Consider the following 17415-nt stretch of genomic DNA (forward strand, 5'->3'; position numbering starts at 1 on the left):
AGCTACATAATAAACATTTTACATTATAGATGCAGAGTAAGTAGTTTTACCCTCTCTTCCTTCACAGCAAAGGCACATCAAAATATCTTATCTAATAAGGAAGTACATTGAAGTCTGCTACTCCCTTACCAGGCAGAAGCGCTTCAGTTTTATCCCTCATCAGAAGACTGTGTTTTTCATTGCTTCATTTCACTACTTTATTTGTATATGTGCTTGCGTGTGTGCTCAGTCATGTCCAGTTCTTTGAGACCCCATGGACTGTAGCACACCAGACTCTTCTGTCCATGGGGTTTCCCAGACAAGAATACCAGAGTGGGTTGCCATTTCCTCCTCCGGGGGATCTTTCCCACCGAGGGATCGAACTGGCATCTCCTGTGCCTCCTGCATTGGCAGGTGGATTCTTTTACCACTGAGCCACCTGGAAAGCCCATATTTGTATACTACATAATAGCCACATACTATTTAATAGACTGTTATTCCATAAACATAGCATATGTTTTAAACTTCGCTAAGTTCTTTCCAAGTCTTTATCATGGGTAATACATTTAGCAGTGGTATCCAAAAAGTGATTCTGATCATATAATATAGACCACTGAAATACTGCACAAAATTATACCTTTAATAGTCTGAAAGTGTACTATAAATAGTACACTCCAAAGATCTCAAATCACTATGGAATGATAGAGTAATTCAAATATTAAAATTCAAGGATGATTAAACTCAAGGGGAAAAACTGGTTGGAGTGAGTGTGTATGTATGTCACATTAAATGTATGTATTTTTATTATGCAGGGTTTATGCAACCTGGTTATTCTAGACATGTATGGAAACATTATTGTATGGAATCAAGAAAATTACCGGTTGTTTGTAATATTTCATCTTCCAGAACTGAAAGCTTTGGATGGAATCTCAATTGTAAGTTTTTTGTTGACTCATAGCATTTGGTCCAAACTGCATATTAATATATACCCATAGGTCATAGTCATTTTGAATGTTGCTTTATCACTAGTATGTAACCCAAACTTACTATGCTTATTAAAATCTGGATCCCCAAAGCACATTTTAGATCTGGGTTTTAATTTTTTCTCCTTTGGCCAGTTTTTAATTGTCTAAATGAGGTGGCACAGAAGAGAAGATACTGCTTACATTTACACCCACTGAATTCAATGCCTAAGAAATGAAGAGCACAATTTTATAAGACAGGATAGAAAAAAACTGCCCTGAGCCCTATCATCTTCTTGGGCCTAAAACCTACTTCCTGTTACCTGGAAAAATACAGTTAAGATTTAAGGAAAACATATTTGAACCAACGAATGGTATGTCAACATTACTAGTAAACTGTACTAGTAAAAAATAACTTTTTGTACAGTGTTAAAAAATAACACAGAACATAGAATTGACTATGAAAGCAATATTTGGAAACTTGAATTCTGTAACAAGCAGGTTCATTCAAAGCTTCTGATTTCCGTGTAATTGGATAGCACAACAAATGTGTGGAGAATAGCACAACAAATGTGTGGAGAGTAAAAAGCTCCCTGTGTAACATTGCCTAGCACCTATCAGACAATAAAACTCTTCAAGTTTCTAGAAAATTGAGAGATAGTTTATGATTATTTGTGACTTTGAGGTACTCTGATAAGATTACTAATTCTAACCCTGCTTTTTTCAGGACCCTCCTCAGAATGAAGAATCAAAAATATTCTCCCTCAAACATGAACAGTTCTCTAGAATGTTGCATACTGGGTTTTGTTTAGGTGTTGGTTTTCACTGAGGGTTGTTTTTAAAACAGGCATATGAAACTGGTACTGCATGTGCACCAGGGTGTTGTTGAGAATATTATCCTTCCTATCTCTCTATGCCCTCAATTGAAGGGCCACTCAGAAAGTGCTTTTTGAAGTAAGTGTAGAAAAAACATTTCCCCCTAGAGAAAAGTTATGGTCTCCTCGCTGACAATGAATATTAGTTAACTATTTTCCTTTTCACTTTGACCACCTTAAAGCTCAGTGCCAAATTTGTGGTTCAGTAACAGAAACCCTGTAGGACTTATGGTCTCTCTCCCTATCCCAACATTTGATCTCTTCTAACTTACATCATTCTCAATCTTCACTATTATTTACATTTTACTATTAGATTATATGTTCCTCCTGTAAGCTGCCACAAATTTTTTGTAGGATGAGGTAGAACATATGAATTAATCATGGGACATGAAGATTAGTCTGAATAATCTAGACTTTGACTGAGAAGTAATGGGAAGGCATTGAAGTTTTTGAGTAGGGGAATAACATAATTCAAAATTATATATTAGGAAATTTAACAGCAGTGTTTAGAGCAATAGACCAAAAAACCAGTAGGAGACTATTAGCTTAGTCTAGATATGAGGTACTGAGAAACTGAAATGAACCAACGGGAAATAGTATTAAAAATGAAGAGTTGAAAGTTAGAAATACCAGGAAGAATTGACAGAACTTGGCAACCAATTAAATTTGCAAGATGAGGAAAGGAAAGAATAAAAGAGGTCTATAAGGCTTGAGTCTATGCCAGTAAGAGATATCATAACAGAAATATTATAGGAAGAAAGTAGTTTCAGGAATAAGATGATTAGTGTTGGACACACTAAGTTTTATACAATTGTGGATCATCTGATTGGAGATGGCAAACAGGCAATTGAAAACACAGGACTAACTTTAGATATGGACATTTAATTTACAATTGTTTAGATTTGGAAGTAATTTAAAGAAAGTTGTCTAGTTAAAACCAAAGCATATACCATTGACTAAGGAAAGAGAGAAAGTAAAGATATCTAAGTGAGGCTTTAATACTTTCATTTAGTAAATGTAAAGAGGAAAAGAAGCCACCATAAGTAGATGTAGCAGGAGGTAGAAGGCAATATGATCCTAGAGTGTTTGAGAGGTAAATAGACATTGACTTTAGAAATAACATGGTCCAAAGCCTATATCTTGTGAATGAACACAAAGAACTCCAGATAATTTAAATGCCTTATTGCAAGTGGCATGACTTTTTAATAGTAAAGCGCGGACAGCTAAGTCTCACTCTGTCTCCAGGGCTCCGTGGATATATAATCATACCAGGAAGTAAGGTAATGTCACTGGAAGTTCCAACCTTCTAATCATGGTTGATTTTCCTGGCAACCAGTCCCCATTCTCAGGGACTTTCCAAAAGTCATCTTGTTAAGATAAACTCAGGTGTGGTTGAAAGGCTTGTTAGGAATAACAGCATGCTCCTTTCACCTGATGGTTCTGGGGCTATTTCAGGAATTGAAAACAAAAACCCACAATATTATAATAAAAGATTCCAAGATGTGAGAGTTGGAACATAAGGCTGAGCACTGAAGAACTGATGCTTTTGAACTGTGGTGTTGGAGAAGATTCTTGAGGGTCCCTTGGACAGCAAGGAGATCAAACCAGTAAATTCTTTAGGAAATCAATCCTAAATATTCATTGGAAAGACTGATGCTGAAGCTGAAGCTCCAATGCTTCGGCCACCTGATGCAAAGAACTGACTCATTAGAAAAGACCCTGATGCTGGGAGAGATTGAAGGCAGGAGAAGAAGGGAATGAGAGGATGAGATGGCTGGATGGCATCACTAAGTCAATGAACATGACTTTGAGCAAGCTCCAGGAGATGATGAAGGACAGGGAAGCCTGGCGTGCTGCAGTCCATGGGGTTGCAAAGAGTCGGACATGACTGAGTGGCTGAACAACAACATGGCTCTAATACAGGAAATAACAAGAGTTTTAGGAGCTATGTGCCAGGAACAGTAGATGAAGACCAAATGTATATTTCTTATTATAAATCACAATATCACAGCTATGCCCTTGTCTTTTTACAGCAAAATGATCATAAATTCAAAAGATTTTGGAATATTGCTATAATCCCATTCAGTTATTATACAGTCCATAATCATGGAAATGTCTCCCAGGGTGAGGCTACTCAGATTTACAGCTTTCCATTGGAGACTTTTGTCAGTTTCCTAAAACAGGAGTAGTCTCAGAAAATATAGCTTCACCCTTTCAAGCATCTGCTATTATTGAACTGAGACAATATCAACTCTTGCTCTACCCTCTTTTGAGGTAGTATAAATAATACTGATTTCCCTCATTACATTACGTATTTATTAATTCCTTTACCCACAACTTCCCTTCCCCATTCTTTCCATTTATACCCATATTTTTCCACTTCTGGAAGGGATATTAGGTTTGGCCACTGTGCTGGTCTAGATTGCAGACAGCGATACTAGTCTACCATATATCTCCCCTCAGCCCACCTCCCTTAAAATAGGGCGAGGTGATAATAGGTGCAAAACTAGTGGGCTATTTTTGCTACCAGGGAATACAGATACATTCACTGTTAATTCCAATTTTGCCAGATGGAGTGAAGGTAAAATCTACCCCCATTAGGCCTTTAGGAATTCTGACAAGATGTTTAAAAGCATAGTTTCTTGCTTAAAAATGATCCCTATTTCTAGCACTTATAATTGCAGGTGTGTTTCTGTGACCACTGCATTGGGTAGGAAAAAAAAGTTGAGGTGAGTGAGGAAGAAGGAAAGAAAGTATAATGATTTTACCAGCATCATCCTTCCTTAGTAAGAAGTGCATAGTCATATCAGCATCCTTCCCCTGTCCCCAGATCCACCAGAAAAATAGATGTCTATCCATCAGGGACACTCTTTTTAGCTCCACTCATGTTCAGTGAGTGTGAGCACACTCAGAAAGACGTGTAAGCCAGACCCCAGACTGTCATGATTCTATCTCCCCCTGTTTTAGACAACTAATGTTTTAATTGCCCACGCCAATTCTCTATCAAACTACTACTCTGAAAAGGATAGTTTCCCGCCCATTGTTGCACAGTATGGCTGTAAAGCATGTTCCTTGGTCTGAAGAAATAACCATCAACTGTCGAAATTGGTGTCATATCTTCAGTTCCAGCTCTTTTATAGCACTATGTGCATTTGCATTTACACTGGATAAGCAAATCCCAGTCCAGGGTCAGTATCTATTCCTGCCAGAACCTATTTGTAGCTCCCCAGGGCTACCAGCCTCAGTCTGACTTGCCAGCTCTGTTCAGGGCCTTCCCACAGGGAAATCTGCCACACAGCCATCTGCAGTCTCTGTCTCTTTTGCTGGCAGCTGGAACAGTGCTTATTGGCATTTTGTACCTAAGAGGGTGCAAGAGGAATATCTCTAGATTCAGCCTATCTCTGCATTGCTATAGACCCCCAATGTCCACCTATTTTATAGACGCAGGTGGCCACCTTAAGTGAACATATGGGTCTATCTGCTTGTCTATTTCAATCACCTTCCAAAATTGAAAGCGAGTTCAGATGGGCATCAACGTGCCCTACTTTAATATACCCACCGATTTCCATAGGGCTGTGCCCCATATGGACATCATTTTAACAGGTCAGGTTTTCATCATTCTTCTGCCTGACCATATGGCCAAGCAGGAACAGTAGATGAAGGTTTCTTATTATTATCAGAGTAACACACCAGAGAACTCACCACAGTGTTGTTCCTCAGGTCCCAAGGTCCCTAGCTGGTCTGCCTTCTTCTCTGAACCTTTCAGTCTCTTATGTGTATTTTATATGTAATATCCAGAGGGTTTGGCTATACTTAGTATGAAATAGGGAGAAATGAGTCCACTCCATTTTGACCTGGAACCAAAGAATTAAAGACATTCAGTCATTTGTAAACCTGGAGAAGGGCGTGGCAACCCACTCCGTATTCTTGCCTAGAGAATTCCATGGACAGAGCAGCCTGAGGGGCTGCAGTCCTTGGGGGTCGCAAGGAGTTGGACACAACTGAGTGGCTAAGCACAGCAGAGTCATCTGTAAGAGAGGACATCACTTTCTAAATACCCTCACATACAGGAACCAGCAGAGACCGAGTGTGCAAAAGATTTGTTTGGTGGCAGACTGACTTCTGATATGATTGCTGAACGACAAGGACACTCAAACTTCACCCAAATGCAAGAACTAAATTGGACTTCATCATCCATCAGGTACAATCATTTTAGTATGTGATATTCGATATTATGAGGGCTTCCTTGGCAGCTCAGTGGTAAAGAATCCATTCGCCAAGCAGATGTGGGTTCAATCCATGAGTCAGGGATATCCCCCAGAGTAGGAACTGGCAACCCACTCTGGTATTCTTGCCTGGGAAGTCCTGGCACAGGGGAGCCTGGCAGTCGCAAGGACAGTGAGGTCGCAAGTTTCAGACATGACCAAACAATAGCAATTTGATACTATAATTAAATGTGTCGTCATTATTATTTTTGTAAGGTTTATAATTTATACATCTTACCCAAATATAGCCAGTAATTCAGAAAATCGACTACTCTACTTCACAATCTCATATTAACTTTACCATCTTTGAAGTGCATTAATAACTTTTATTATCACACATTGTAATTAAAGATGTCATCAAGCTCTTTCTAAGACTTTATATTTCTATTTTATTTTATAACCAAGTTTTTTAAATGGGAACATACTATGTTTGCTCCTCACATTGTATCACTCTAATCCAGAGTTATCTGGCTTTCACTGCTAGCATTCCTCTGATGCTGTTCTCATGAATGTTTTCATTGTTAGATAATGATAATGGTTAATAAATCCTTTTCTCTTCTTTTTTCTATTCTGTACTCTTCATAGGCAGATATTTCAGCCGCTGTTTCAACTTATGATGAACCCCTAATTTAGCCTGAACCTAGGCTCCTCATTTGAATATTTGTTCCCTAGATAGCATCGAGGAAATATCATTCTTCTGTTGTTGCCCAAGCCAGAAATCTAAGGTCCACTGCTCTCTCTCCTTTGTCCATTTTTAATTAATCACTACATTCTACAGAGTCTGTGTCTTAAGTGTGTGTCCTAGTTCCCCTCTACCTTCTTTCCATAGTCATTGCCATTGTCCTAGATTGGAGAATTACCTATTTAGAAACTATTGTTTTTTGTCTCATATAACCTTATCTGCAAGTCCATCTATTATCCATACTGCTTACTACAATGCAAGTTTTATCAGATCACTTCCCTTCTCAGCATCGTTCAGTGGCTTTCCACTGTAGAGAGAATAAAATTTTTAAATCTCTTTGTATGACATGGGAGGCCCTTTCATTACCACTCCATTTTTATCTCTTGTAATCATTACCTTTACTGCACCATAACTCTTTATACTCCAGAAATTCTAAAATATTCTATTCCTTAATCTCAGTCACAAAATGCTGTTTCATGTTTCTGCCTTTGCTTGCAGCTGTTTCACTGCCGGGAACTCTTTCTTGCCTGACAGATGCCCCAAATTCTCCAAGTCTCATTTTAAGATCTTTCTCCCTCGTGAAGTCATTTCTGACTTCCCCAAATAGGTTTTTCTTTCCCTAAAATGCTGTTATACCTAATCGTATTGTGGCAATTTTCCTTTTTTTATTATAGTTTTTCTGTATCCCATTTCTTGAGTGCATGGACAGTGTCTTTCATATTTGTAGACTTTCTAAACACATTGTCTGCACTTAGGAAATAACTAATGAAAACATGTTGAAAGAATAAGAAACTTACTAATGGATAAAATATGTTATAATTATAACTTAAGAGTTGAAGATTTAAAGATGTGGTTAGGCTTTTGTGCAGCAAAGGAAACCATCAACAAAATGAAAAGACAACCTACTGAATGCGTAAAATTATTTGCAAATTATATGACCAACAAGGGGTTACTATCCAAAATATATAAACAGTTCATACAACTCAATGTTAAAGAAAAAACCTGATTAAAAATGGGCAGAAGATCTGAACTGACATTTTTACAGAACTAACATATGACCCAGCAATTCTATTCCCAGGCATTCATCTGGAAAAAAAATAAAAATTACTAATTAAAAAAATATATGCACCCTATGTTCATAGCAGCATTATTTACAATTGCCAAGATATGCAAGCAGCCTAAATGGCCATAAACAGATGATATGTAAGATGTAGTGTATATATATGTATATATGTATATGTACAATGGAATAGTACTCAGCCACAAAAGAGAACAGAATTGTGTCATTTGCAGCAACATAGGTGGAGGGTATCACGCTAAGTGAAAATAAGTCAGACAGAGAATGACAAATACTGTATGATATCACTTGTACATGATCTAAAAAATAAAACTAGTGTATATAACAAAAAAAAGACTCTCAGATACAAAGAATAAACCTGTGGTTATTGGGGAGAGAGAAGAGGGGAGCAAGATAGGGTTAGAGAGTGAGCTACATATGCCTGTATAAAATAAGTAAGCTACAAGAATATATTGTACAACAAAGGGAATATCGCCAATATTTTATAATAACGGTGAATGGAGTATAATCTTTAAAAATTGTGAATCACTATGTTGTACATCTAAAATTTATATAAATTTGTACATCAACTATACCTCAATTTAGAAAAGAAATAAATGAAATAAATTTGTATATCTTATAAAGAAGGAATCAGAGCAAGGTGATTTAACTTTATGCTCTTCTTCATAGCTCAAGTGAAGGTAAAACAGTTTTAAAGCTATCAACTAGGAATCAAGCATTCTGACTAATTATCAAAACATCCTTATAAGGTGGAATGCCATAAAAGTTTTCAGGAGATTACACAGAAAACTGTTTTTAAAGACCTTATCTACTTCCTCCTTTTCTTCCCATCCCAAATCCCTTCCTGGCATTTCAGAAATAACCCGTTTCATATATATCCTCTACAGTTTACAACTGAAAGTCTTTTGGATTACCATATCAACTTCACTATGATTTCATGAGCACGTATGTGAATTTATAAAGAAATTGGATGTTTCTTTTGTGATAGTGCTGTTTATGTGGTAATAGACATATTTCTTAAGTCAATGAAGTTCTATGTCATTTTTCTTACACATATACCCAACAAAAATATGTATTTACCTGATCATTTGATCCATACATTTTATATTATGGCAATTCTTTCTCATAGAATTTGTCAGATAAATTTTTCAAATGGCTTTGGTGTTACATGTGAGAGATTTCACCAATATAATATGCCTATTAAAGTTATAACTACATTTACTCTGTCTCAATTCAGAACTGTGGATTTGATTCCAGTTGACCAATTTAGAAATGTGTGTAATGTGAATCTCCAGAACAATAATCTTACCTCATTCAGTGGATTAATCTATCTGCCTAATGTGAAGGTGAGTCACTCACAAATTTTCTTTTTTTCTTTTAAGATTTCCAGTGCAGGTTGTAATCTTCTTTACTTTGGACTAAAATGTATATTCATGTCATTAAAGAAAAGAAATTATTTTTCCTAAAGCATTTTTTCACCAAGAAAAAAAAGTATTACTTCCCAAAGTGATTTCAAATGACCTTAAATTTTTTTTCATTTATTTTTATTAGTTGGAGGCTAAATACTTTACAATATTGTAGTGGTTTTTGCCATACATTGACATGAATCAGCCATGGATTTACATGTGTTCCCCATCCCGATCCCCCCTCCCACCTCCCTCCCCATCCCATCCCTCTGGGTCTTCCCAGTGTACCAGCCCTGAGCACTTGTCTCATGCATCCAACCTGGGCTGGCGATCTGTTTCACACTTGATAGTATACTTGTTTCAATGCTGTTTTCTCAGAACATCCCACCCTCGCCTTCTCCCACAGAGTCCAAAAGTCTGTTCTATACATCTGTGTCTCTTTTTCTGTTTTGCATATAGGGTTATCGTTACCATCTTTTTAAATTCCATATATATGCGTTAGTATACTGTATTGGTGTTTATCTTTCTGGCTTACTTCACTCTGTATAATGGGCTCCAGTTTCATCCATCTCATTAGAACTGATTCAAATGTATTCTTTTTAATGGCTGAGTAATATTCCATTGTGTATATGTACCACAGCTTTCTTATCCATTCGTCTGCTGATGGGCATCTAGGTTTCTTACATGTCCTGGCTATTATAAACAGTGCTGCGATGAACATTGGGGTACACGTGTCTCTTTCAGATCTGGTTTCCTCGGTGTGTATGCCCAGCAGTGGGATTGCTGGGTCAAATGACCTCAATTTTATGTGATTGTCTTATAAGCAGTGAATCTTCCTCTCTAAAAGGATATGGGATGGAAAGCTGCCTCTGTCGTGAGCGAAGTTGGAGGGCACTGTGGTTCTCAAAGTAGCCTCATTGCCTCCTGTCCTATAGCTTTGAGACATCTACTAAGGCCTTTTAAACTTAGGGAAATAACAATCTCTCCAACTAAAGAGTTATTTCATGTAAATAAAGAAGTCAGGAATACAGATTGAGAAAATTGAGCAGCTTTCTAGGGTCTCCATTACTTCATCTGAAATGGTGTCATTTCTCAGCATGTCAAATAATAAAAAACACTTTCAAAGTCAAATCCAGACAATTTGGGACATAAAAATTTGTCATTGTTAACACTAACATATTAAATTATGTTGTATAGTCCAAGTTTTATCCATAGCTAAATATATCTTAATATGTTTTTATCTTTATCCATAGCTAAACTATCTTAATAGTTTTTAGGATTGTGATAACCTCAAACCAAAGATATATATACAGCATCATTCTTATTTTAATAGCTGAGTAATCATGGATTCTTTCTGTAGGTGTTATGCCTAAACTATAACCATATTGAATCAATCATACCCCGACTAAAGCCTCAGACTCACTTGACCAGTAGACAACTGCTCTACCAGAAAGTGCCTTCAAGTGGCTATGGGCAGCAAGGAACTTCAAAAATAAACAGGTATTATTCTTTTTTTACAACTATAAATAATTTTGGTTGGGAATTTTAAAAGCAGTTAGTCATATCAATGCCAGTAGTAACATACATTTAGCTTATTTAATGGAGAAGGCAATGGCAACCCACTCCAGTACTCTTGCCTGGAGAATCCCAGAGATGGCAGAGCCTGGTGGGCTGCCATCTATGGGGTCACACAGAGTCAGACACGACTGACACGACTTAGCAGCAGCAGCTTATTTAATACTTAGTAGCTGCCTAGCAAAAATAAACTTTGTAAATAAAAAGATACCAAAATACTCCTTTGTTATTGTTTTTTCCCTGCTTTTTCCATTTCATACCCATATTGTAAAAAAAATGAAAAAAGTAAAAGAAAAAGCCTTGTATGTTTAAGGACTGTGGGGTTTTTTTTTTTTTTTTTTGAGATACAATTCACATACCATAACACTTACCCTTTATGTACAATTCAGCATTAGTCATGAGGGAAATGCAAATTAAAACCACAATATGATACTTCTTTAACTCCATTAGAATGGCTGTAAAAACTGTAGACATCTAAGTGTGAAATTCCTGAGTCAACTTCTTAAGAAACCGCCACACTCTTTTCCAAAGCGGTTGTATCAAATTCTATTACCAAAAAAAGTTTTGAGGGTTCTAATTTCCCCACATCCTCACTAACATTTGTCTACATTTTTTATTACAGCTATCCTAATGGAGTTAAAGAAGTATCTTACTGTGGTTTTAATTTGCATTTCCCTTATGACTAATGTTGAGCAGCTTTTCATATGCTTATTAGTCATTATTTTATCTTATTTGGTGACTGCTGTTTAAATATTTTGCTTATTTTTCAGTTATGCTATTTGGTTTTTTATTATTAAATTCATCAAATATTCTGGATACAACACCTTTATCAAATAAATGATTTACAAGTATTTTTCTCTAAATGTGTGTCTTTTCTTTATGTTTTCTTAAATGATATCTTTTAAAAGAATTTTAATTTTGATAAAGTCCAATTTATCAACTTTTTCTTTTACAGATTATGATGTTGTTGTACCTAAGAACTCTTTGCCTAACCTAAGGTTACAAAGATTTTCTCATGATTTCTTAAAAAAAATTTTTTTCCCTTACGTTTAGGACTATAATCCATTTTGAGTTTATTTTTGTATATATTGTGAGGTAAAATGTGAGGGCTAAATCGAATAGCCTTGGTAACTTTGTTGAAAATCAATTGACTGTAACTGTAGAAGTTTATTTCTGGACGCTTAATTCTATTCCATTGATCTGTGAGTCTGTCCTTTTGCGAGTTCCAGACTGGTTTGATTACTGCAGCTTTATAAGTTTTGAAATCAGGAAATGTAAGCCCTCCAACCTTGCTCTTTTCAAAGATTATTTTAGATATTCTGGGTTGTTTGCTTTTCCTCATAAATGCTATGATGAGATGGTTATTTTCTGGAGAAAAAGAAAAGGGAGAAAACCTGCTAGACTTTGATAGAGATTGAATTGATTCTACTAATCAATTTTGGGAGTACTACTGTCTTAGCAGTAATAGTCTTCTACTGTGTGAACATGAGATTTTTTCTATTCATTTAGATCGTTATCTCAGCAATGTTTTGTAGTCTTCTGTGTATACATTTTGCACTCCTTTTGTTAATTTTTCTGAAGTATTTTATCATTTTTTATAATTTGTGAACAAAGTCTTAATTTCATTCTCAGTTATTACAGATGTATAGATATTCAGTTGATTTTTGTATATTAATCTTTTACCCTTTATCTTCATGAATTAATTTATTGGTACAATGATAGTTTTTGTTTTGTTTTGTTTTGGTGGATTCCTTCAGATTTTCTAATTACAAGATCATGTCATCTGAGAATAAAGACAGTTTTACCAATTTCTTTCCAATCTAGATTTGTTGCTGTTCAGTTGCTCAGATGTGTCAGACTCTTTGCAACCCCATGGGCTGCAGCACACCAGGCTTCCCTATCCTTCACCATCTACCAGAGCTTGCTCAAACTCATGTTCATAGAGTCAATGATGCCATCCAACTATCTCATCCTGTTGTCCCCTTCTCCTCCTGCCTTCAATCTTTCGCAGCATCAGGGTCTTTTCTAATGAGTCGGCTCTTCACATCAGGTGGCCAAAGTATTGGAGGTTCAGCTTCAGCATCAGCCCTTCCAATGAATATTCAGGATTGATTTCCTTTAGGATTGACTGGTTTGTCTCCTTGCTGTCCAAGGGACTCTTAAGAGTCTTCTCCAACATTACAGTTCAAAAAGGATCAATTCTTCAGCGCTCGTCCTTCTTTATGGTCCAACTCTCACATCCATACATGACTACTGGAGAAACCATAGCTTTGACTATTTGGACCTTTGTTGACAGAGTACAATGTCTGTACTTTTTAATACACTGTCAAGGTTTGTCATAGCTTTTCTTCTAAGGAGCAAGTGTCTTTTAATTTCATGGCTGCAGTCACCATCTATAGTGATTTTGGAGTCAAAGAAAATAAAGTCTGTCACTATTTTTTTCTTTTTCTTGCCTGATTGTGCTAGCTGTTGCTTTTTATTCTGAGTAACTCTTTCTGTATTTCTTTGTTCTTTATCATATAAAATTGATTTTAAAGAAGAAAAAGTGATTATTATATGAAATATAAAGCAGAATATTATAGCTTAATTTGCTCTATTAGTAAATTAATTCTTTTTCTTCAATTTGTAGTAAATACATAATAAACTCGGAGAAGGCAATGGCAACCCACTCCAGTACTCTTGCCTGGAAAATCCCATGGATGGAGGAGCCTGGTAGGCTGCGGTCCATGGGGTCGCAAAGAGTCGGACGTGACTGAGCAACTTCACTTTCACTTTTCACTTTCATGCACTGGAGAAGGAAATGGCAACCCACTCCAGTGTTCTTGCCTGGAGAATCCCAGGGACAGGAGCCTGGTGGGCTGCCGTCTACGGGGTCACACAGAGTCGGACATGACTGACGTGACTTAGCAGCAGCATAATAAACTGCCTTTTTATGTTTATACAAACAGCTAGTTTGAAATTAAGTTTATGGGCCAAACTGACATTTGTGTTTCAGAGATACAACGAGCAGTGAAAATTTGCCTCCAATAATGAACAGTTTAGAAGTTCTTCATTTGGGCTACAATGGAATTTGTAATTTGATTCAGCTACAACTTAACAGACTAAGAAATTTAAAATTCCTCTTTCTTCAGGGTGAGTAGCAACACTGTTAGTGTGTAAGTCTTTATTATTAAAAACTGACTTGATTATCATCCTATTTTGAAAGCAGATTAACCATCACTATTAGAACAGATTCATTGACAAAGATATTTGAGTAATTATAAATGGGTTTATCTTGAGTTATTTGTATAAATAATGTAAATGCAATATTCTTGGGCTATAAAAGACTGCATTCTAGCTCACCAAAGCACATGCATTTTTTTATCCAGTATGAATGACATACTAAGGGCTGGGACTAGAATGGTGTCTTGGTGTCAGTGGGAAGGGTGAGTAAAGGGGGAATCCAAAAGGTCATTTAAAAGAAGTAAATATTAGGACTTAGTGATTAAATATACAAGGAGAGAAAAATAGTTCAGGATGTTTTCATGCTTTCATTAAGACATTGGAGGCAGGAACGGGGATCAGGATGGGGAACACATGTAAATCCATGGCTGATTCATGTCAATGTATGGCAAAAACCACTACAATATTGTAAAGTAATTAGCCTCCAACTAATAAAAATAAATGAAAAAAAAAAAAAAGACATTGGCAAACAAATTTCTAAAGCTAGGGAGAGGATAGTGTTGTGACCACTCTGAGACATAAAAATGGAAACTTTTTCAAGTAGTGGTACTGGACCACAGATCAGATCCCAGTGGAGGTGATAGGTCAAGTCATAGTATATGTGCTTATTTAGGAAATAATGATAGAAGAGAAAGAAGAAACACCAAAAAGACAGGTGGAGACACAACTCCCCCCACTACCTGTCAATAATTCCCTTCCACACCCCATCCCCAGCATTAAGAAGGCTGGGAAAAAAAAGAACCAGCAGAGGAGTCATTAAGAAATTTTGAAAGAAAACCAAGAAATACAAACTCTCGATGTCAGGAGAAAAAGGGTGATTGACCAAAGTCAAATGATGAAAAGAATGCGGCCTGTGAAAAGAATATTGGATGTAGACAATTGGATTCAACAAAAAGGAGACCACTGGTAACCTTCAGAGTATCAGATTTGGAAGTGTGGGAAATTATTGGATAGGCAGCAAAAACAATAGACAGAGGTTAGAGGCTGCATGTTCAAAGAACTTGTCCTTGAAAAATCGGTAAGAAATGGTAGCTAGTAAAGTTATGAGCGTATTTGAAGGTTTGTAAAGAGGTCAGTTAGGTTAAAGATACAGAACAGGAGGAGATAAAAAATTCTAAGGTCAGTCTAAAGGGAGAAGAGGGTAAAAGCTGTAGAGAAGTACAGAAATGTGGGCAGTAATAAGATAAGGTTATATCAGATATATCAAGTTATATCAGGATATATCAGAGTTAATGAACCTACATTTCACCTGCTGCATTAAATTTGCTAAGATAGTGGAAAAGTCTTTAGGGAAAGGGCAGGGTGTGGCTGTAGGGAAGCAAGTTAGATTCTTAAGGATTAAGAGCTAAATTTATCTAAAATGTAACTATCTAGTTAAATAAGTGGGAATTTTCAAAGAGTAGCAAATTCTACTAGTCATAGAAATGTAAGATCCCTGAAACCACATTTAGCATTGTTGTTTTAGATCTCTTTCTTAAATATGTTTAATGAGCATTCTAAAGTGAATAATTCATTCTAAAGTGAATGCTACTATAGATATTATTCAACACTTAAAGCTATCTCATGTGATTTTTATACCACTGGATTTAAAATATTAAAGTGACAGTCCAAATACATAATTTTTTGAAAGTGATATACACCTGAGTCATTTTTCTTAATCTGACTTAATAGACTTTTTTTCATTTATAAGTAAGGCACTGGTAATGTTTCAATTTAACTGTGTGATTTAATTCTGTGAGAAATTTTATTGAAGGTTATGATGTTATCAATTTATCTAAAGAATAAAATAAAATAAGATAAATTTCCCATATTTCATCCATTCTGAAACACCCCCTTTAATATTTTAACATCTTGAAATCAGGTGGTATCTTAATTGATGGCATAGTTTATCTAGCTGAGCTTTTTTTCCCTTTCTTATATATAAAATATATATATATATATATATATGTCAATATACAAAATATTGACATATCTTATCAATTGTTGGCATCTTAAATTCTATGAAATATGTTAAATTACAAAGAGAAGAACTCCAAGAAAGTGGGATGACATATTCAATAATGTATTAGTTTTCTAGGACTGCCATAGAACAAAGTACGACAGACTGGATGATTTCAACAACAAAAGTTTATTTAAGATGTCAGCAGGGTTGATCACTTCTGCGCCCTCTCTTCTTGACTTGTAATTGTACTCTGTATCTTCGCATGGTCTTCCCCTCTGTGTCTATGTCCTAATCTCCTCTTCATATAAAGACACCAGTGATACTGGATTAGTGCTCACCTAATGACCTCATTTATTTAACATTAGTTACCTTTTTAAAGACCCAAATACAGTCACATTCAGAGGGACTAGGGATTAGGACTTCAACAGATAAATATGAGGAGACACAATTCAGTCCAATAATAAACAAGGAAGATAAATAGTGGGCAAAAGACAGAATGGCACTGTAAAAGGTCTAAGTTATGCCTAGTGTTGCTACCTTCATGTCATTCAGCAAGACAATTTCTCTGACCCTCAGTTTTCTGATGATTAAAAAATGATAATATTTTCCCTGTCCTAATTTGAGAATCTAATAGAAATAAAAGCATTTGGTCAACTCAAGGTTCCTCTTCTTATATAAGTTATATTTACAACTATTGATTGCTACAGCAGAGAGAAATCATAGGTTATAATGAAAGAATTGATGTTCTAAAAAAATAATAAATTCTTAATTTTTTAATGTAATTGCAGTTCAAAAATATGTTGAGAAGGAGTTAACAGCATGATTAAGGTATAACTAACATACAGCAAATTAGTTTATTAATACAGCATAATTAGCAATGCAGCAAATTAGTTTATTTTAATAATTAATATATCTATTTGAATGCTTATTAGAATAATCCAGTATACTCAGGAAGCATATCTTTTTTTTCTTTTTAACTACTTCCTAGTACATTTTGGTCTTTTTTTGTTTGTTTTTTTGGTTTTCATTTTATTTAAGTATAGTTGATTTGCAATGTTGTGTTAGTTTCTGGTGTACAGCAAAGTGATTCAGTTATATATGTATAAATATATATATTTATATACATATATATTCTTTTTCATATTATTTTTCAATATGGTTTAGCATGGGATATTAAATATAGTTTCCTGTACTATACAGTAGTTCCTTGTTGTTTATCCATTCTATAGAATGGATGTGTATATATATATATATATATATATATATATATATAAAATAGTTTGCATATGCTAGTCCCAAACTCCCAATCCATCCTTCCTCCACCCCCTACCCCCTTGGCAGCAAGGGGGAACAAGTCTGTTCTCTATATGTCTCTAAGTCATTTCTGTTCTGTGAATAGATTCATTTGTGTCATATTTTAGATTCCACA

At 35.6% G+C, this 17415-nt stretch overlaps 1 protein-coding gene across 1 annotated transcript in view; it reads left to right on the forward strand.

Moving 5' to 3' along the window:
* Positions 1–17415, forward strand: part of LRRC9 (leucine rich repeat containing 9) — a 112744-nt gene that overhangs the window by 79433 nt on the left and 15896 nt on the right. Inside the window, exons 23-27 of the mRNA XM_070469426.1 lie at positions 792–914; positions 5887–6017; positions 9079–9187; positions 10608–10747; positions 13818–13954. Of these exons, the coding sequence (XP_070325527.1) occupies positions 792–914; positions 5887–6017; positions 9079–9187; positions 10608–10747; positions 13818–13954 (640 nt within the window). The remainder of the gene's footprint in view (positions 1–791; positions 915–5886; positions 6018–9078; positions 9188–10607; positions 10748–13817; positions 13955–17415) is intronic.

Source organism: Odocoileus virginianus, chromosome 6 (assembly GCF_023699985.2).
Source record: "Odocoileus virginianus isolate 20LAN1187 ecotype Illinois chromosome 6, Ovbor_1.2, whole genome shotgun sequence".
In the NCBI taxonomy this organism is placed as follows: domain Eukaryota; kingdom Metazoa; phylum Chordata; class Mammalia; order Artiodactyla; family Cervidae; genus Odocoileus; species Odocoileus virginianus.